Source organism: Zootoca vivipara, chromosome 1, assembly GCF_965207765.1.
Source record: "Zootoca vivipara chromosome 1, rZooViv2.hap1.1, whole genome shotgun sequence".
Taxonomy (NCBI): Eukaryota; Metazoa; Chordata; class Lepidosauria; order Squamata; family Lacertidae; genus Zootoca; species Zootoca vivipara.
The window spans coordinates 15008347-15030344 of record NC_142582.1 but is presented as its reverse complement, the minus strand read 5'-3'; the positions used below and the strand labels follow the sequence as shown (position 1 = coordinate 15030344).

Sequence of the window (21998 nt, the reverse complement as noted above, 5' to 3'; positions counted from 1 at the left end):
TCGAAAGGATGTCAAGTGCAAGTAGATAAGTAGGTACCACTCCGGTGGGAAGGTAAACAGGTTTCCGTGCGCTGCTCTGGTTCGCCAGAAGTGGCTTAGTCATGGTAGCCACATGACCCGGAAGCTGTCTGTGGACAAACACCAGCTCCCTCGGCCAGTAAAGCGAGATGAGCGCCGCAACCCCAGTCTCCGCGATTGGACTTAACAGTCAGGGGTCCCTTTTCTTTTACCTTTAAGAGGGCAGGAAGGAGGGTGGTGAACATGAAGAGCCTAGGGATGGAATGGGCAGAGCAATTTGGAAGATGATCTGGGATGCATAAATATCGAAAAGGGCCTCTTGCCTGGTTCCCTGTAACCTCACTTTTCACAGTGAGGGAACCACCAGAAGGCTCTCAGACTGGACCTCAGGGTCTGAGCTTAATGATGGGGGCAGAGATGCGCCTTTAGTCCATGCTAATTGTTAAGCGGTTTATGTATCAGCCTTCCCCAACCTGGCACCCTCCAGATGTTTTGAACTGCAATTCCCGTCAGCCTCAGCCAGCTTGGCCAGTGTCCAGGTACGATGGTTTTTGTATAACAAAAGACTCCCTACTAAATAATATTTTTTAAAAAACATGGCTAGACATGCAAACCTACTTGGGAGTAAACCCCATTGGGTTGTTTTTTTTGTGAGACTTACACCCAAGAAACACAGGACTGAGCTTTAAAATGTTGGGAGTAATGATAAATTGTAGGTTGGTTCTTGGGTTCTAGAAAAGTTCTGTACACACATGGCAAGTGTAATCTGAGTGATGCTTGGAACTATACACTTACGTGGGAGCAGCCCCATTGAACTCAGTGGGACTTACTTCCGAGTAGAAAAACATAGGTTTCCGGGCTGCTACGGTAGTCTTTATCTCCACACTCCATTTTAAGACTTGAACACCAAGTCTTTGTTAACATTCCGCTGGATGAAGAGTTCTGGACACTGCGAAGGCTCGCTAGCTATTTTGTGGCCATTTTTTTTTGGTCGCTGCTAATAAAGGCGCTGTGCCTAACGGAGGCTTGCTCTCTCTCTCTCTCACGGACGGGCCCACACGGCCTCCTTTGCTTTTAAATGCTTTACGGCTCGGTTACTTTCCTTTAAGAAAAGCAGAATCTGATTCCCCGCGTCCTCTTCCGATCAAACATATCCCGCATTATAGATTTGGGAAGTAAACGCGCGCGCACACACACAAACACACAATCCCGTTGCAAGCAGTTTCCCGAGGAATATTTTCGGGGGGGGGAATAAAGGGGTGCAGGGCGGGGGAAATGATCGCAGCCCCCACCTCTCCAGCTTTGGTGTTGGGGGTGGGGGAATCAGCAGCGCGATAAATAAAGGCAACAGCCAGTCATTCAGCGACCCTTCCCCGAGGCTCATGATGAGCTTGCAGTCCTGTCTCCCGGCGAGACAGGCTCAATCCTGCTCCGGAGAGCGAGGCAGGGAAAAAAGAGAGAAACGGGAGGGGAGCGACTGTAAATATTCTAGGTCAGAGCACAAAAGAATCGCGGCCAACCAATCAGCGCCTCTTACGGGGCACTTTGTCACATTCAGTTCCATTCTGGTGTCTCCGCGTTCCACGGACCATTCCATTTTTCTCGGGGGGGGGGGAAGCCTTCCTCGCCCTCCTTGCGCGTCTCCGGCGCCGTGGGAACACGGAGCAGAACCGCTCCGGCGCAGCAGGATCCCAACCCGAGGCCTTGGAGCTCGTCTCTTGACTCCCTTCTCCGCGCCACCCTTTTCCGTACCTTCCGACGCGACTTTGCTTTCCCGCTCATCCCCCCGCGCGGAGGAAATGGTGCGGCCCGGCTGAATATAAAACGGCGGCGCCGGCACATGCTTCTTTTAGACGGAACGAGCGCGCTTGGAGGGCGAGGTGGCGTGTTTGCGCGCTTGTGTGAAAGTGGCGCTGGGGTGCGGGGCAGCTGGCGAGTTGGGGGGGTTGGAGAGGAGGCTGAGGAGGAGGAAGCACCTTACTCGCTGTGCAATAATAGTCATAAGAGAAAAAGAGCGCCCCGATTTTCTTGCAGAGGGGAAGAGAAGGGAGCCTATATCGAAGGTGCCTTTTCTCGTTCGCCAGTAGGGGCGGCGGCGGCGGCGACAGCAGCACCAGCAGCCAAGCCCCGTGCCTGTTTTAATCAGCGCCCCGGCTCCCCCCTTCACCCGTCCAGCCTTACGAGGCTTGTGTGGTCGGCTGAGAGAGGGAGAGGCGAGCTGGGAGTTTCAGGGAAGAGGGATCGCCGGGGGTGCCTCCTTCTTCCTCATAAACACGCTTCCCCGCCGACCTCCCCAGAGTATATATATTGCACATTACTGTTACCTTCTCCAAGGGCTGGTCAAACCCGATCTCGTCTAATCCGCCACCCCCCCCCCGGCCACAGCTCCTGCCGCCCCTGCCCTGTTTTCCAAGTGTCCCTCTCGGCTAAGGGGTGCTTTGTCCTGCTCACTCTGCCCCAGCAGCGCCCGTGCCTTCCTCCTGAAAAGCAAAGCAGCATGAGCATGGCAAACGAAACATACCTCCTCATAAAAGACATAAAGGCCGGACTGAAAAATTTAAATGTCATCTTTATTGTGCTAGAGATCGGTAAGTGGGGTCCCGTGGAACTGTCGTGCTTTTGTTTGTTTTTAACTTCCCGACTTTCTTGGCCCGGGCGCTAGGTGTGCAAATGTGTGTGTGTGTCTGAGAGAGAGAGAGAGGAGTTGACACGTGTCCACTTTTCAGGGAAAAGAGTTTGGGTTCACCTTCTCTTAATCTGCACTTAAATAGACCCCACTTTTAGGGGCCAGAAGAGTGGCTCCTTCCCTGGGCTTCGGCAAAAGTTGCAGGTGATTTTGCACCCAGGCAAAGTTGCGTTTTTGAAAGGATGTTGTCCCCTTGTTCTAAGGACATTTGCTCAAACCACCTTTCTTTTTCTCTGTCCTCCCCCCCCCTGCTTTCCCCCCTTTCCATATTCCCTTGCAGGCCGTGTCACCAAAACCAAAGATGGGCACGAAGTGCGGTCTTGCAAAGTAGCCGACAAGACAGGCAGCATCCTCATCTCGGTGTGGGATGAACTTGGCAGTCTCATCCAGCCGGGAGATATTATCCGGTTGACCAAAGGGTATGTATGTGTTCCCGACAGTGGGGTTAGGCCGAGTGAGCGGCCTCTGCCCAGCCTCTCTTTTGTTTCGTTGCTGAAGCAACTGGCTGACTCAGTGTTCCTGTTAACGCTTTGAGCTTCCTCTCCCTTTCTTAGAATCGTAATTGGTGTAGCAGGAGGAGGGAAAGGGAGGCAGAAAACAACATCTCGTGGGGCCAGGTTAGAGGTGCTCATTTTTCCTTACTGCGTGTACCTCAATATATAGAGGAAGTTGCCTTTTGCCAGGTTGTTTATTATTATTTATTGCATTTAAATCCCCACCCACCCTGCTCCTTTAATCCCAACAACCACACCCTGCGAGGCAGGTCCGGCTGAGAGGCAGTGACTGGTCACCCAGTGAGCCGTAGAATGGTAGAGTTGGAGGGGACCCCGAGGGTCATCTAGTCCAACCCCTGCAATAATAAAAATAAAATAAATAATAATTTATTTTTTGTACCCCCGCTCTGGGAGGCTCCCGACGGAATAAAACATCAAACATTAAAAACTTCCCTAAGCGTGGCTGCCTTCAGATGCAATGCAGGAATCTTAACTAGATTTTACACGGCCATCATAGTGGGTTAAGTAAGCAAGCGCCTTCTTTTCGCCTACCCCTGGAGGCTAGGACCCAAACCAATGGGTTCAAGTGGAAAGACAGCATATTCCCCCCGTTACACTTTCTAGTCACTTGAATCCATTGGCTTGAGCCCTAGCCTCTGGGGCAGGAGGAAGCATGGGGCTTCGTGGCCGAGTAGGGATTTCAACCCTGGCCTCCTCTGACTGGCAGTGGGTCTGCCCATCTGGCTGGTTTTCCCCAGCCACTCTGGGTGGCTTCCAAGAAAATATAAAAAATACAATAAAACATCAAACATTAAAAAACTTCCCTAAACAGGGCTGTCTTCAAATGTCTTCTAAAAGTCAGATAGTTGTTTATTTCCTTGACATCTGATGGGGGTGTTCTGCAGGGCCGGCGCCACTACCGAGAAGACCTTCTGCCTGGTTCCCTGTAACCTCACTTCTTGCAGTGGAGGAACTGCCAGAAGGCCCTCGGCGCTGGACCTCAGTGTCCGGGCTGGACGATGGGGGTGGAGACGCTCCTTCAGTTTGACTTGACAGCTTACCTGTGCTCCTAGGGCGACCTGCACGCAGAGTGTGCGCTCTCTTCTGCTGACCTTAGACCTCTGTCGGGGCCTACCTTTTAAAGCAAAAGGGACGTTTCCAGCCTCCCTTCCCAAACTCACTTGCCTCTCTACAGATGCTAGATTTAGAGGGAACCACTGTGGGAAGCAAGGGGAGACAAGTGGCAGAAGGCACAAGAAGGGTTCGGCTCCTCTCGCGGGCCCACTCCTCAGTTCTCCTTGCCCCTCCCTTCCTTTGAACGTGATCGGGGCAGATCCAGGATTTAAACAGATGGGTTTGCTGCTGTCACATCCGGCTTGGCTCACAAGGATGCAGCCTTGACCACACTGGCCGATGAGTCATCTCTTAAAAGCTGATGGCTTCTTATTTTCCTTAAAGGAAGCGATGAGACACCCTCTTTCCCCTGTATGTTCTGTTTTGAGCTGGGTAGGCCAAGAGTCATTTGGCTTATTTTAGTGGGTTCAATAATAGCTGAAACAGAACCCACACTTCGCGCCGTGCTTAAGTCCTATGGAGATGAAAGAAGACCTTATAACACAGTGTGAGCCAGGGGAATTTTCTCCCCCACTCCCAGCCAGATTACTTCTTTGGGTAGGGGCTGTTTTGGAGTTCCGCAGAAGAAAAACCGCCCTCCCAACTTGCAGCTGCTGCACCTTCCTGCCCCGCAGGCCACAGTTTTTCTTTACTACAAAAATCAACGCTGCAACATTCCAACTCATTCATGCGGTTTTGCTGTTGGTAACATCTAGTATTTCCGCAGCCCGCAGGGATCAGCTTCCAAACACTTTGCCCATCTAAATTGTGTGCGTGCCATACCTGTATGACATGCACACAATTTGCCCCTGGGGTCATGCAGGCACTAGGTAGGGTTGTATCCCTGGTCACATGATGAGGCAGGAGCACAGATTTCCCGGGAAGCAAACCACAGTCATTCTTCAGGTTTTTTTTATTTATTTTTGGGGTACACATTTAAAGTGTGTTAAGTGGCCCAATAGGGAGCCAGGTGGCACTGTGGTTAAACCACTGAGCCTAGGGCTTGCTGATCAGAAGGGCTTGCTGATCAGAAGGCGGTTCGAATCCCTGTGACGGGGTGAGCTCCCGTTGCTTGGTCCCAGCTCCTGCCAACCTAGCAGTTCGAAAGCACGTCAAAATGCAAGTAGATAAATAGGAACCGCTACAGCGGGAAGGTAAACGGCGTTTCCATGTGCTGCTCTGGTTTGCCAGAAGCGGCTTTGTCATGCTGGCCACATGACCTGGAAGCTATACGCCAGCTCCCTCAGCCAATAATGCGAGATGAGCGCGCAACCCCAGAGTCGGTCACAACTGGACCTAATGGTCAGGGGTCCCTTTACCTTTACCTTTTAAGTGGCCCAATATGTGGCTTGTTACACGGTTGAAATCTCAAGGCCAGCTATCCCCAGCCTCTTCCCTGTTTCCCTAGCAGAATAGGAGCTGTGGATCTGAACATGTTCCTTCTGGATAATCCAAGCAGTAGCTGGGCTTGCTTGCACAAGCCTTAACAAGTCACAAACGCCAGCATGGCATTGTATGCTGCTTTGAAATCTGATCTGTTAGGGGACTGAGGGTTCAGCATAATGTGATTTTTAAAAGAAGCAACCAACTGTTTCTGCCTCCTCTTTCGATGAGCTCTCACCGTGCACAGCGGAGAGGTTGGCTTTCTTTAGCATGAAGAGAAGCAGAAGTAGCAATTAGTTGTAAAAGCGTCTGCTTCTATTACAAGTGTGGTATATTTTTATGTGACAAACGCAGTCCAGAGGAACGCTGGTGGGTATCTGGGATTGCCATGTCAAATTGCTTTTTAAAACCCAATTAAAAACCAAAAGTGTATTTACTCGCATTCACAGAGGGTTGATCAGTTGCTTTTGGTTTAACATTTTAAAGGTTTCAGACTGGTGGTGGCCTTTTCTGCTGTATTTCTGAGAGAGAGAGGAAATCCTGCCTGTATTTTGTGTGCGAGAGCTTTCTAGGTTTCAGCAAAGGAGGTCACGTTGCCTATGTTCTGTGACCTACCTTGCAGGCAGATTGTAAGGATTACCGAGATAATGTTTGTAATCTGCTTTGAACATGCAAAAGTACTCTAAAGCGCTAGGTACTTTTATTGTGAATGATGTTGAAACGGTAAGCACCAAGCATTGTCTGTGAAAGCAATACCCTCTTTGCAAAAGTCTATAGTCTGTTCATAAAGGAAAACGTAATCATTTCTTAAAAGAGTGAAATGGGATGTGTTCAAGAGTCATAGAATTCCCATTGTGAGCTACAGTTTAGTCTGTGCAAAAGTATTATTATTATTATTATTATTATTATTATTAACAGTTCCTTTTCCTTTGGATTAATGAGGTGTATGATAACAATGGCAGAGGGCAAGCAATGTCTCCAAGGCCACACGTACTGCTAGGATAGTGAGCAAATATTGTTTGTTGGAATTAGACTGGGTTAACCTATGATCAACGGTAAAGTTGGTTGAGTGACCACGGGTCGAATTATTCCGTGTCTAAAACCACACCTCCTCAGGATTCTCCTGGAGACAAAATGACAACCTCTCAGCTAGAGCTCTTTGGGAGAGGGCTTAGATATAAATGTGACAAACACAAAAAAAGTAACTCGCAGTGGCCCACTTGATACAGAATGTTAAACCATGGGTTGTTTTGCAAACTGTAAGATCATCACAAGTTGTCCCACAAGCGATCAGCCAAACAATGGCTGGATTATCCAAAGTTTGGTTTCTTTCCCAGCTCCTTATGCCTTCGTAAGTTGGTGAGCATTTGTGGTGGGATCCCAAAAGAGACCATGGTTAAGGAAGAGGGATGGGTTCATGGCATAACACCAAGCCGTAGTTAAAACAAACCAAGGTGGTTTTTTTAATGTCAGCAGCAACCCATGACTTCAGACCATGGTTTGTTGGCAATAAACAAACCACAGCTAAGTTGCTGGGCAGGGTTTGCTCACAACACTAAGCCATAGTTTCATAAACCATGGCTCAGTGTTGCATGCTAGCCAGGCTAGCAAGAACGTTAATTATTGGTTTCATTGCAAAATGCAACAATGGCTGCTTATTTAAGGCCATTTGGAGTGTTCCCGATTGCCTATATTGCATGCATACGCCACTGGATTTCACCCCTAGGCTCATTTGTGATCTCTTCAAGTTACAACTTGGCACAAAATGCAGTGTTAAGGTCACTTTCCATTTGCGTCATCTTAGCAGAACTAATATGTGACTGACGGGTGGAGCTAATATAGAGTGGCTGGCTTACTTGTTTGGACACCGATAAAACGTATACCACTTGTGCCAGCAGTCTGTGTGACAGCCTTAGAAACACTAGTGGCAGAGAGGCAGACAGGATCCTGTATGCCTACTAGTGGTTTATTGCCGAGCCTCAGGAACAGATCCCTTTGCTAGCTTTATAAATAAAAAATTTCTTTGTTAATGATATTTTAAGAGCCAAACAAACCGAGCAGGTCTCCCAACCTGCTGTGGGGAAAAGTGGTTATAGTGCAGTGTGACAATCCAAACCTCGTTTTCTCTCGCATCATTTAGTTCAGAGTTTCCCAAACTTGGGTCTCCAGCTGCATTGGGACTACAATTCCCATCATCCCTGACCAATGGTCCTCCTAGCGAGGGATGATGGGAGTTGTAGTCCCAAAACAGCTGGAGCCCCAAGTTTGGGGAACCCTGTTTAGTTGTCCCTCTCTTTTGCATTTGGCAAAAAGAAAGAAAGAAAGAAAGAAAGAAAGAAAAAGAAGGGAAAATACCCTGTTTCTCATATTTTAAGACATACCCATAAAATAAGCCATAGCAGGATTTTAAGCATTCAAGGAATATAAGCCATACCCCGAAAATAAGACATAGTGATAGGCGCAGCAGCAATGCCGGCCGCGGCAGGAGGAGGAGGAAAAAAATAAGACATCCCTTGAAAATAAGCCATAGTGTGTTTTTTTGAGGAAAAAATAAATATAAGACATGTCTTATAATATGAGAAACACGGTAGTTGATCGCTGGTTAAAAACCAAAGTTTGAAGGTCACGCATATGAATGAAAACAAACTTTCATTCTTGCAGGCAAATATTCACTAGTATAAAGGATTTGCTTGTGGGAGATAAGGAATTCTTCCAAAGGATGTGTTTTGTTGGGCTTGCAATAAATGAAAGCTTTCTTGTCTCTATACCCCAGCAGTGTCTCAAGTCCCCATTTGACAATGTTTGATTTGTGCTCTTTTTGTGTTCATACATCTATGCACATGTGTGAGAGAGGGACAAATCAGACATACACTTAGAGAATGTAGTAATGAAAGTGAATGATCTTGCAAGTCACACAGGGCGCTTCGGCAGAACGCTTGGTGTGTTGTTTGCAAATGGCTTTTGACAAATGCTCCCGACTCAGTTAAAAGTTGGTCATGCTGACATACCATTGAGATCAGTGGGGCCCAAATACTTGCGGCCAACTTAAGTCCCACCGATTGCCGTGGCACTTAAATGTGCCTAACTTCACCTGAACAGGAGCTTTAACCCTCCAGCCCTCACAACTGTGCAAAACCTTTGGCTATACAGTAGCGAAAATAAATAAATCCCGATGTGCAGAGCTATAGGTAGATCGGAACGGCAATAAAACTGCTGGTGTCTTGTGTCAGTTCCGCTGGTAGGATTAAGTGGTTGAACAATTTTCAGCATGTTTTGAAGCAGATAGACCCTCCAGATGTTCCCCCATTGCTTCTCTAAAGCAGGCATCCCCCAACTTCGGCACTCTCCACATGTTTTGGCCTACAACTCCCATGATCCCTAGCTAACAGGACCAGTGGTCAGGGATGATGGGAATTGTAGTCCAAAACATCTGGAGGGCCGAAGTTTGGGGATGCCTGCTCTAAAGGAAACAATGCTTTTCTTTAATGTCTTGGCATTCCAGGAGAAAGCATGGATGCTGCAAGTATTGTCATAGTAGCAGTAGCTGTACTAAAAGGGATTAGACAGGATAGGGAAGGAATAGTCCATCAATAGCTACCAGTCACAATGAGCAACATGGTAGCTCCAGAATCAGATACACCATGCATCTGAATCCCATTGGGAAGCAGCAGCTCATGTCCGGCTTAAGGTCTTCCCAGCAGGCACCTGGTTGGCCATCGCGGGAAGTAGAAAGCTCTGTTAGATGGTCTGATTCCGTGGGGCACCCCATTGGATGAATGGATGAGTCCTCGAGTGAGAGAGAGTGCTTAAAATCCAACCACTGTAATAAAGACGCCAGGAAACCTCTGAGAGAGTTGCGTAACTTTGGCCGCAGGAACGGACTAAGAAGCAAAAGGACGCTCAGGGACAGGCGATGTCCCTGTGGACAGAGACAAGTGGAACCAGTTGCGCATGTTTTTTTAAAAATATTTATTTTATTAAGTTTATTTTACAACACATACACACACACTCATAAAAATACACAATCTAAAACAAAGAACAAAAAACAATGAAATGCAAATAAAACATAATAACATATGCAAACTTACACAGATTAAATAATCGACAGTATATGTGTGTGTATATATGTATATGTATATGTGTATGTGTGTGTATATGTGTGTGTGTGTGTGTGTGTGTGTGTGTGTGTGTGTATATATATATACTGTTTCAATTCTTCTTTTCTTCCAATTGACTTCCTTTGTCCTCAACCACGGTTCTCTTTTCGTTTTTGGTGTCTCCTTCTTGGTTCATTATTACCCCTTTTTCTTTCTATTTTTAGTTTTTATACCATGCTTTATTTTGCAGAAGTTAACCAAAGCAAGTCCCAAGTATTAATTTGAGGGCACTGCTTTTTCAGGTATTCTCTATATTTCCCCCGTTATTTTTGAAATTTTTGCTTGGGCTTAACCCCTAATGGCTTCCATCAATCTAGCCAATTCAGTATAGTCAAATACTGTAATTTATCTCGCCACACTTTTTTTTGTCGCCAGTTGTGCATGTTCTTTTGTACTGCCTCTGTCTGGTATCAGACAATCCAATCTAGGTTGGTTGGTTGTAGGGAGTGGAATTCAGACGAATGCAAGGTGCCCTTCCTAATGTTTAGTGGCCAGGTTTCTGCAACGCACAATGAGGGTTCGTGGATGCTATACAACACTTACGGTAACTTAAATGTTAGGTGCAGTGTTGCTGTTTTGTAATGATTGGGTTGTTGTTTGTTTGTGTTGAACCCTACTGGAATCTGGTACATAGGCCACTAAAAGTTTGAGCATCTGACTAAGAAATGACCTGTGAGTACAAAAACTTCAAGGAAGAATGGGGGGAAATGATAATTTACTTAGGAGGCAAGCAGATGAAAGCATTCAAGATTTGAATCCCGCTTGTAATGTAACAAATACTATGGACAATATGGAGAGAGATAAAATATAGACGATGAAATGATATGCAGTTGAAAACGTTGACAGTAGGACCCATGGGGGGGGGAGAGACCTGAGATTCAGAGAAATCTCTCTATATGGATATTTATTTGGTTTTGTTGTAAATTTATATCTGTAAAACCAAATAAAAACGATTTCAAAAAAGAAAGAAAGGAATGACTTGTGAGTAAAGAGCTGGCCAGAAAGCCGCACACTTAAGGTTAGCGCTAAAGTCCTATTGATTTTGGTGGTGTGTGTGGTCCACTCTCCCTTGGGATTTTTTCTGAGAGGAAGATGTGCTTAACCCAACTCCCCCCCCCAAAAAAACCCCAAACGCTGGTCAAGCCTGGGCATTAATTACATCCCCCCCTCTCCCGGTGCTTTCTAACGCTTCTGGTATTTCTCTTGGCTAGATATGCGTCTCTGTGGAAAGGATGTCTCACGCTTTACACCGGGAGGGGAGGCGATCTTCAGAAAATCGGGGAGTGAGTATCTCGCTTTGCACGTGCGCTCGGTTACTCTCGAAGCCTTGCGCTTCGCAGGCTGGAGCGGTAGGTATCAAATGCCGCCTTGCAAGCGTCTGCCCAACTTGCCGTTGCTTTCTGGGGTTTAGCAAAGTTCTGTCTGCCAAAAGAGCCTTTTCCCCCCAATCAGTTTGGCTTTCCTCGATCTCAATATTGTTTTTTCCGACAAGCGTGTGGGGAACCCTGCCTGTGATTGCTTATGTAACAGACGGCTTCCTCAGCCATGCGTCCGTCTGGCCTGAATGCCTTGACTTAAAAGTACACCTGTGAACAGGTAAGTGTCCAGCCGCCTAAGCAGCTGTCTCCTTTGTTGTGGGTTAACGCATTGTCGTTTTCAAGGACTTGCAGCGCCGAAAACTGAAGTCCTCTATTTAATCCACAGGCTAGGTACGGTAGAGGCAGCCGCATTGCGAGCTTCTACATTCTGGCTCTGGTAATGAGCTCCAGCCTTTTCCTGCGGGAGCCAGCCTCTCTAGGGGTGTAAAGGTAAATTTCCCCCTTCCGTCGAGCAAGAGTCTCTGGGGTCGTAATGATGGCGGTCTAAGGTGTCGTGGGCAAATGCTGCTGGTTTGCTTTCTCGAGCATATGCATCCGTCGTGACCAGGCAGTCTGTCGAGACCTGTAATGGAAAGTTCGGAAGCGGAGAGCATTGTTGGCAAGCTGGGATGTGTCGCTTCGGGCCCATTCGCCCGGGCACCTGCCCTTGTGTGGATGGGCCATTGCTGAATAACGCTTCATTGCATCAGATAGCTGCAACTTCCTGTATCCCCCCCCCCTTCCAGGCGCCTGCGATGTTCATTCGGGGTGAACCAGGCCAAAACGTGGAGGAATGTTGTGGAAACCTTACAGCAGTAGGAGGAGGACGCAGGAACCTGCCTTATGCTGGGGAGCCAGGCCATTGGCCCATTTAGCTCAGTATTGTCCACTCTGATTGGCTCTGGCTCCCCAGGGTTTCAAGGCAGGGGTCTATGGCAGCTCTCCCTAGAAACACCAGGGATTAAACCTTTGACATTCTACATGCCCAGCAGATGTTCTGCTACTGAGCTGTGGCTCTTCCCCACAGAAAGTTAGACATTGTCTGTCTAAGGTTGTGTGTGGCTGCGTTTGTGGTCTGATCTGCCGAAAGTGATATCTGATAATTCATAATTGAGGCCATTTTCATAATGTATTACAGGCATAGGCAAACTCGGCCCTCCAGATGTTTTGGGACTACAACTCCCATCACCCCTAGCTAACGGGACCAGTGGTCTGGGATGATGGGAGTTGTAGTCCCAAAACATCTGGAGGGCCAAGTTTGCCTATGCCCGATGTATTAGCTTCTCTGCTATATTGGGAGTGTTTCCCAAAATTGGAATGTCAGGGGGGATAGTCTAGGGTTAATACTAACTCGGGAAATAAATCCATTTCCCATCACTGCATAAAATTATTGCCCCATAGCCTCTTAATTTGAACGATGTGGGAATATTTTAATCTCAAAATAAGTTACTGCAAGAATTGAAAAAAATGTTTTTCGTCATCCTGAGTGATATCATTTTGAGATTGGGGAGGATTAGTGTAGGATTCGGAATGTAGCTGACTTAAGTGCGGCGAAATCAGTCTTCAACCTGGTGCCACTTTAACTGTTTTGGACTGCAACTCCCATCATCCCCGGTCCAAATGGCTCAGCTAGTGGGAGCTGTGCTCCGACACAGGTGGATTGCACCTGGTAGTTAATGTGGAGTGTTGCTTGTGCAGCTGGAATTATTTTAAAAATAGAATAAGGTGCATCGAATGAACAATAACCGGGAGTCACGGCTGGTTCTGTTTTGACGCCTGTGGTTCCTTTAGCTTAAAATGCCAAGCAGGCCTGCAAGATTTTTCTGATGGGGCAGGTGGCAAATGCCACTTGACTGCCCTGGAGCTAAATGTTCTCCAGATTGAGAAATGCTTGAGAATTGCCTGACTGGTTCCATGTTGGGCCCTACTTTATAGCACGGTGCACTGCAATGCAGAACAACTGTTGCATTGCAGCGTTCGACAGTACAGGATTGCAGCCTTCGTTATGGATTTGGCGTTCTTAGGCCTTCCTGTTTTTTTAAAAAAACTTCTGCAATCGGTTCTTGCCACTGACATCTTCTGCATGGTCTGATCTTGGGGTGCTTCGTTTCGATGCAAGCTCCTCTTTAATTCAGCAGGACTTGCTGCTAAGTGTTTGCCGCTGTGTATCTTTTATGGCGACAGACGGAATATTTCCTGTGTGTCCTTTATGAAGACGAATAGACTGTTAAGCATGACCCACCTGCCGACTTGCGGTCTTGCAAAAGGAAGCAGCGGGACAAGTTTTACGCAGGCTTGGAGCTTCAGCCTATTTGGGTGCAAGTTCCGTCGGAATTGATAGGATTGACTTCCAAGTGGACCATGTGTAGAGCTGGCCTTGTTCATATCTCCGGGTCTAGTTTCTGGGATGGGGGTAGGGGGGGGGGCTTCAAGCATCTGGTGCTAATGCCCTTATTGAGGGAAGGGGGGGGTGGCGGCTCTGGAATTTAAAACAAGGCATGTACTGGTCCCTGGAAACGAAGTGGGACGAGGAGAGCTGAGGAAAGAAATCTCCACACTCCCCTCTCACGAGCTTGTTTTTCTTTGCAGGTTCTGCATGGTGTACTCGGAAGTGCCCAACTTCAGTGAGCCCAGCTCGGATCACCCTGGGCAGCCCAGCAAAGTGGTATGTGCAATCTCGTGCAGCATCGTAACATGTCCACAATTGAGGGTGCAGACAAACCCTTGACAGTGTGGCCTATACAGAAGTGGGTTTCTCCTGTGGGAGGAGAGGAGCGTCTTAAAAGGACAAGAGGAACAAGAATTAGCTTATGTTTTGGGGCGTCTCATGGATAATTCTTTTCTCCAAGCCCCCACAGTTCTATCTGTACCATGGTTGTCTTAATCTCTCTCTCTCTCTCTCTCTCTCTCTCTCTCTCTCTCTCTCTCTCTCTCTCTCTCCGTTCCTTTTAAAGGCCCAGGGTGAGCAGAGTAACAATTCCCTTCCATCAACTAATCTGAGTTCTTGTACTTTTGGGCCTACTGGTAAGTGAGTGTGCGTTGTAGAATAATAATAATAATAAAGTTTCTGTCTTGGAAATGAAGGTTCAGGAACACCTGCGGCGGCAGGTTTCAACTATGGTTTACGGCAGGGGTCCCCAAACTTACCCGGCTTTGGGCCGGATGCCCGCCGTGCAGATTGCGTGGTGGGCTGGAGGGTGGGGGAGCGGGGGCACGCGGCTGTGCACGCGCATGCGCAAACACTATTTCTGGCACACTCCCGACCTGGAAAGCGCCGGAAATAGCTTGTGCGCATGTGCAGAAGCCTCCTCCGACCCGGAAGTACACCGGAAATGACGCTTGTGTGTGTGCACAAGCTATTTCTGTCGCTTTTCTGGGTCGAAAGTTGGCAGCCTCGCACCGTAAGAGCGGGCGGCGGCAGCGGGGGTCCCCGGGGGCCGCATTAAAGAGCCTTGGGGGCCGTATGTGTCCCCTGGGCCATAGTCTGGGGACCCCTGGTTTACGGGAACTAAGATCGAAAGCCTATCATTCGATCTCTGCAGGTTTCCACAAACCACAGTTGAAACCAGTTTTAAGCTGGTTCGGGCTTAAACCAGAAAACGGATGCTTCCTGTCTCTTCTGGCTGGGCCAGAAGAGGGAAGTGTGTTTGTTCCTCACACTCAAGCGTGCTTATTCTTGTAATGTTAAAACACTGGTTTAGTGTTGACATATCGAAACTGGGCCTACGGGTTGGATTCAGAAGGAAAGTAGTTGAGCCGTGGGTTAATGCCCCCACCCCTCTGACTCCTCCCTCTGGCACAGTTGGGCCTGCAACAAGCTTCCTGCTCAGGTTGTGGCTTAAAGGGCACCTGGTGATTGGGAAGGGTGAGTTATCAGGCAGTACTGGGGCAAGAAGGTTTGGTTCCCCCAACTACCTATTGTGTTTCTCTTGCTTCTTGGGAAATCGTACTCCCATACAGGAAGGAGGAAACAGCAGGTCGGGTGTGAAGAAGCTGCTACATGGGGGTTGTGGGGATGTTGTGGATAGGAGGAGAGGCTATATTGATAAAATATTACCCTTCCTCACTCCCGCTAGTGAGTCAAGCAGCAGAGCACATTCCCCTTCCAACAGGAAGCTAGTTTGCAGATTCGTTTGAGTCTCTTTAGTTAAGCACTCCAGTCTGGCTTGCCCAGATTGGATTATTCCCGGTAAGTCCCCTTTTGATCCCTCTCAAAAGAATAAAAGAGACAACAGTATTTCCTTAAAAGTAACAAGAAGTTTACTTGCATCCAGTTCACAGGATGATCCCCAAAGGCAGGCTTTGGCTTGTAGTTACAGTTGCAGAGTAAGGTGTGGATTTGTCCCATATGGGGATTTATCCCATGTGCTGCTGGCTGAGAGCCAGCAGTGCAGTCCAAGAGAGTCAAAAGGAAGAGAGAGAAGGTGGCTGCGAGACTGGACCTTTTGTTGGGTCTACCAGGGTCACGCCCATCTACCTGGTCACATGCAAGGGGAGGATGCTCCAGACCAGGTGTAACAAGAAGTTATGCTGTCCGGATCAACATCTCCCTGTCTGTGTCCACTCTAGGGAAACAAGGAGTGTTGTATTTGACTGCCCCAATGGATTACATCCCACAGGGGTGGGGGGTGAGGATCCGAGGGCCACAACTGCCTGCTTGCCTGCCTGCCTTGCATGGCTTGCTCACAAAGGATGCGTCTCAAGACAGAACAGAGGCATCCTTCCCCAATCCTGGAATCACAGCATGTTTCCTGGAAGACAGGAAGAGAAATCCCCAGGCACAGCCCCACACCGTACTGTAGCCTTGCGCTTAAAAGAGGGACTGCCATGCTTGCAGCGTTTGTTGGGGGTGGGGTGCTCCATCTCTGTTGACCCATCTACCAAGAAGCCATTTTGACTTGCCCTGGGCAACCAAGAGAATAGCTACTCGCGACCCTGGAATGTTCATTTTCTCCCTTCCATTCCAAGCACCTAGGCACATACAGTGGTTACCTTGGTTCTCAAACTTAATCCGTTCTGGAAGTCTATTCCAAAACCAAAGCGTTCCAAAACCGAGGCGCGCTTTCCCGTAGAAAGTAATGCAAAATAAATTAATCCGTTCCAGACTTTTTAAAAACAACTCCTAAAACAGCAATTCAACGTGAATTTTTCTATCGAGCAAGACCATTGATCCATAAAATGAAAGCAATAAACAATGTACTGCAGTCACACAATCAGTCTATCAGTAGCTGAACCGGGTTCCACACAGCCACAAAAACAAAACAAAAAATGCCACAAAATCGCCAAATAAATAGCAAAAACAGACAGACCTCAGTGTAACACTCTAAACGGAAGTGTAGCACTCAAATCGGAAGTGTGGCACTCAAATCGGAAGCGTAACACTCAGAACGGAGCATGTTCGGCTTCCGAAAAAGGTTTGCAAACCAGAACATTTACTTCCAGGTTTGCAGTGTTTGGGTTCCAAGTTGTTTGAGTACCAAGGTGTTTGAGAACCAAGGTAGCACTGTATTCCAAAAGAAAGTAACCAGAACAAAAGCCAAATTGGGTAACGGAAACACAAGAATGTTTCATTACAAAAGAAGATGTATTGACGGTGCTGGTGAATGCCATGTTGCCCCCCCCCCCCCGGGTTTAAGCAGTTAACATAATAATAATAATAATAATAATAATAATAATAATAATAATAATAATAATTTATACCCTGCCTATCTGGCTGGGTTTCCCAGCCACCATTGATTTCTCCTGATGTGCCTCAGAGGCTAAAGCTGCCCTCCATCACAAACATCCAATGTGCCTTCTGGTTTGCACCCGTGGCTTTCCCAAAGCGCCTCCTGTTTCTGGGCTTCCTAGCCTTGCGGTCTATTCTGATGATTCTCCTGAATGCCTTTTCTTACCGGCCATGGTCACCCCACTCAGGGCGTGGCCCTATTTCCTTTGGCTTAAGGCCCATGGCTGCCAATAGATGCTCAAGAGCCAACTATGTTTGTTTGCTTTTAAAAGTCAAGTGGTAATCTACAGGGGAGAGTCCTTCAGGAAGTCGCTTTTTGGTAGCCACAGGCTCCTTGGAATGGGAAGATGACCCAATTGTGAGGAGTGTTGCCGTTTCCTTTGAGCACTGTGGCAGGTTTCAATATCTGCTATATCTGGGGTTTATCCAGAGCTGGGAGAAGATGCTCTTGTTACTCCTGTTGCTGCTAAGACACCGGAACACATGACTTCCCTTGTTTTCTCCTTGCCGTTGGTTACTGTTGGCATGTGGATGGCAAAGCAAGCTGCTGTTAGGGACTCCGTGGCCTCTGCAGGCACCTTCCCAGCTCACCTCAACCTCTTAACGCTCAGCAAATTGTGAGAGAGGACAGCTTCATATACATGCAAAGCGGTCGCCGGGACCAAGAAGCCGCAGCTTAGAATGTCTTGACGCGCGAATGTCTTGTGTCTGTGTGTTGTCTTTTATTCTTCTTCTTTGCTTTTGTAGGAAATGGTTTGCCAGCAGGACCTGAGCTGAGCGGAGTATCACCTGCTTATAATCATGCCTCCTCCTCCTCCTCCTACGCAGGTACTGGGAGGGTTGGCGGGCGGGGACCCGCCCCTCCTTCAGTGCCGTCCAATCATGCGCGCCCCCCACAAAGCACACTGAGTAACGGGAGGGATCCCCGCAGAGCCTCAAAAAGATGACCCGGCCAAATGACTCGCTTGTCCGCCTAAACTCTATATACGCCCTACTTGAACACTTAATTGCACTTTTATTTATGGTTAACTGTGGGGGGGGGGGGAGTTTGGTCTACTAGTTCTCTACCTTCTGCTGTCCAGAGAAGAGGATTTCCTCCTCCCCCCAACACCTTTCTCTCTCTTCGCCATCCACCCCCCCCCCAGGCTGAAAAACCCAGTGAAGCTGCTGATACCACATGAGTCTAGTAGGGAAAATGTCTTAAAATAAGACTCGCAGTTGGAAATTGGGATTCCTTGTTGTGCATCAGATGTTGATTTCCAAAACAAACCTTGAGCGTGGTGGAATGCTTGTTGTCCCCCCCCCCTTTTCCTTTTTTCGGTTAAGTTTGAACTGCCCAGCCTTAAGGTGTCTTAATATCTTCTTTCTGCTGTCCTGACCAACTCCCATCGCGGCTAATGGAGGCTGGCGGATGGAACAAGGGGCAACTGCTCTGTTTAACCTGTGAGAAGTGGAGACGATCTGCCAAATGTTATCGTAAAAAGGAGGTGGGTTGGTGTGTCCCCCCCCCCCGTTGGGGTGGGGTAAGTGATGGTGGCTGTGTTCGACTAGAGGAGGCCAACCTCCCCGTGCCAAACTCTGCCTGCTGCTTCTCCAGGATCTATTTTAAAATCCCAGATTCCCTCCAGGAATGCAAAGCACACCTGCTTAAGTTCTGTAGGCCCTGCTGCATGAGAAACAAATGGAAATTCTTTCAGTGTACCTCTTGGATGGCTTGTAATTGACCTTCATGGAAGCTGCGATGGCAACTGAAGATCCAGTAGGATACGACTTTCATAAGGCACAGCTTCTCAGAGGCCAGAGAGATTATTTGCCAGTCGGTTCTACAAAGTGCATAAATCGGCCATTTTTGTGAGCCCAGCCAATGTAGTCCCCCCCCCTCCCCCAAGTGGCCGATGGCGATTTCAAGTTTATTCTGTGGAGAGTGATGCGGGGCGGAAGAGGAAGGGAATCCCCACCCACAGAGAAACAGTATGCCAGGCAGAAATCTGGCTCGAGCTGTTCTTCTTGACACACTGGTTTTCTTTTTTTGGAGCCCTCCCATCCCACAAGTGTATGTATTTAAGGGGGGGGGCATTCAACCTCACCTTGCAGCCCAGGGAGTGTTTTACCACTATATCCTGCTGATGGTTTCAGACGGTGAAAAAAGTGTTTGGAGCGAAGAGCTGAAACGAAACCTATGTATACGATTCGTGTCGATGCCTGATTTTCTCGCGAGAGCCACCCTCAAAATTCTCAAGGGCCAATTTGCACACGCTGACGCTTTCTGCTTCTAGAGCTAATACCTCAGTTTCTAGAAAGGGCAGCCTTGTGCTGCTTAGTGCGAATTGTTTTCAAGCTGCTGAGTTCGGAAAGGGGGAAAATAACTCCCGGGGTCGTGTAAAATATGTGAGGTTTGTCCTTTTTATATGTTAAGCATTCTCAGTGTGTCTTTGTACTGGGTAATCCTAGAATTATTTTCAATCAATTTTTTTTGGGGGGGGGAGAGAAATCGTATTTGGAATTCATGCAAATGCTGTAAAATGACTGTTTTTCCTTCTCTTTTTGTTTGTTATATTCTTGAAGCGGACCTCATAAATAAAAGTTGCACTAACCATGTAAAGCAAAAAGCAAAAAAGCAAAAACACTCCACCATTTCCCCCCTTGTCAAGATCATTTTCTGCTCTGAAATGTGTGTGTTTGATTTCATCTGTAACAATGCTTATTTGGAAGCAGGTCTCATCAACTATATTTCCAAGAATATATAGGAGTATGGGGTGTGTTCCTTGCTTGTGTCGCTCTTAATCTGTGTGTCACTCTTAATCTGCCAGCTTCTGATGAGCGTTTTTGGCATCTTCATCTTTCTTGTTTACAAAGGCTTCCTTTGCTTATAAAACAGAAAGCAGTAATAGCATCAATGAAAGGAACAGGAAGGCAGTAACACCCCAGCATAAAATATGAAAAAGATGTGGGCTGCCCTCTCTCTTTTTTTGGAAGTTCACTTCCACTTATTTTGAGATTTTTTTTGGGGGGGGGGGGAACAGAGCAATCCTTATACAGTGCCTGATACCTTTAGGTGCTTTATAAATAAAATACAGCAATGAGCATGGGTTTAGTTCTGCCTGCATTGGGACCCTGCAAAATTCTGATCTGTGCTTCAGTAAGTGGGCACTAGGGTGATGACTTTTTTACAACCTCATTTCCCTGTATCATAATTTGATGAGCTTTCATTAAAGATCAGATAAAATCTTACTTTCAAAGAGATTTGATCAAAAAACCTCACGCACAAAATGATTTTAAATTTTTTATCAGTTTTTTGACCATTTTTGAAGTCACTGTAAGCAGATATAAAATTGAACCCAAGCTTTAGAGTCACATATATACAACATTATATAGGGTCATCAAACACACAAAGAAGCTTTTTTTAGCTGCAGTAACAGTATAGACGCTGCTAGAGGACGATGTTTTGCTACCTCTCCTGTAGGTTCTTTTCCCAGCATTCCCGGCAGGGTCTGCTGGCTGAGTTTTGAGGTCCCCCAAAGGGGCTTTTACCTTGCGCAGGTGTGGCATTTGTATACCCTATGTTGCTTAGAACACTCGCAAATTGTGGAATGTGGTGTTGTGTCCAAATTTGATACGAAATATATATAGAATTGTTAATACAATTTTATGAAATGGTAAAACGGCATACAAAAAAATTAAAAACTGCGTAACCTTTTTAAATATTTCAATGGAATATACCTCATTTTAGTCGTTAATAGGCAAAAGTTCATCCATTTGTGCTACAGGAAATAATTTTTGAGAAAAAAAAAGTCATTACCCTACTGCATACCTGCCAAGTTCCTGCCTGAAAAATAAGGGATCGGACCGGAAGTAGCATACCGGAAGTAGCACTGCCGCCATTTTGGAACTGGGCGGAGCATGCTCAGAGGTGACTTTTGATGCTGCTCTGCCCAGTTCAAAAATGGCAACAGCAGGCTGGCTCCCTCAGATAGAGGCGATCTGGGGGTAACTGGGAAATAGCCTCCCGGTTGTGTGGAGCTTGAAGCATCCGTTGGTTTACAGCCACCAGCTCCCAGGCCGTTGTAAACAGGTAAAGTATAAAATACCAAAAAGGGTGCTGGTTGAGATCAGCACAATGGAACCTTGCCTCTTAGGGTGACCTTGCCAGCTGACCCACCCTGTTTAATTACATGTGGATGAGCTATGCTCTGAGCCCAAATGCCAGCTGATCACAGAACGGATACATTAGAAGCACCGTACATGGTTGAAATCGCTAATTTGCAAGGAGGAGAAGCAAACTTGTTGAACCCAAGAGCATATTTATGGTTAGTAATATATCCATATATCCATACGTATTTCCAGATTCTAAATGTCTTGCTGTCCCTTGATTAATCACTTTGTTCTTTTAAATTTTCTCAAGGGGAAACTGCATCAAGCCAAGAGAACTTGGGCTGAGGCGAGACAGGAGGAGCCTCTACTTATTTTTGCCAGCCTTCCTTCTGGATATTTCTTCAGCCCCCCACTCCCTGTTATGTAGTCGCTAAGAATACATATGGCTCTTGCTCATAATATAGCCTCAGTGCCCCACATGGGAAGAAAAAAAAACCCCTTTGTAACCCTTGACAGTTGCTTGGTTCATGATGTAGAGGAAGGTTGAATTATTCTGCTAGGGCAGCTGGCAGTGACAATGAGCATTGTTTAATGATGTCTGCCATTGTTCACGCTCCCCCCCCCCCAAAGCAATCTTCCTCAGCCTGCTGTCCCTCAGTTCTTGTCGGCGCTCCCGTTTACCACTAACCATTGCCCAGGCTTTCTGGCCTTGATGGGAGTTGTAGTCTAGAAGGCACCAAGTTTGGGAAAAGGCTGTCCTAAAAGTAACACCATTTTAAAATACAATGGTTAGATGTCAAGAGATCCCTACTTTCTGTATTTCAGAGGGTTAACATCCTCATCAATGATCATGGTCTTTTTTTCCTGGCTCTCAAAATCCGTTCAGGAAGTCCGTTCCAAAACCAAAGTTTTCCAAAACCAAGGCGTGCTTTCCCACAGAAAGTAATGCAAAATGGATTAATAGGTTCC

General features: G+C 47.1%; 1 protein-coding gene across 1 annotated transcript; it reads left to right on the top strand.

Moving 5' to 3' along the window:
• Positions 1–1873: 1873 nt before the first annotated feature.
• Positions 1874–19698, top strand: NABP1 (nucleic acid binding protein 1). Its single transcript, XM_035136337.3, has 6 exons — positions 1874–2606; positions 2985–3123; positions 11063–11134; positions 13799–13874; positions 14164–14233; positions 17685–19698. Exons 1-6 carry the CDS (start codon positions 2516–2518, stop codon positions 17882–17884), a joined length of 648 nt encoding a protein of 215 aa, XP_034992228.1. The 5' UTR covers positions 1874–2515; the 3' UTR covers positions 17885–19698.
• Positions 19699–21998: the final 2300 nt, after the last annotated feature.

Bases quoted from the DNA above. Each gene is read 5' to 3' on its own strand.
- NABP1 (XM_035136337.3), top strand. From the start codon at position 2,516: ATGAGCATGGCAAACGAAACATACCTCCTCATAAAAGACATAAAGGCC. The intron at 11,135-13,798 runs GTGAGTATCTCG...TTTTCTTTGCAG, and splicing joins GATCTTCAGAAAATCGGGGA to GTTCTGCATGGTGTACTCGG. The intron at 13,875-14,163 runs GTATGTGCAATC...TTCCTTTTAAAG, and splicing joins CTGGGCAGCCCAGCAAAGTG to GCCCAGGGTGAGCAGAGTAA.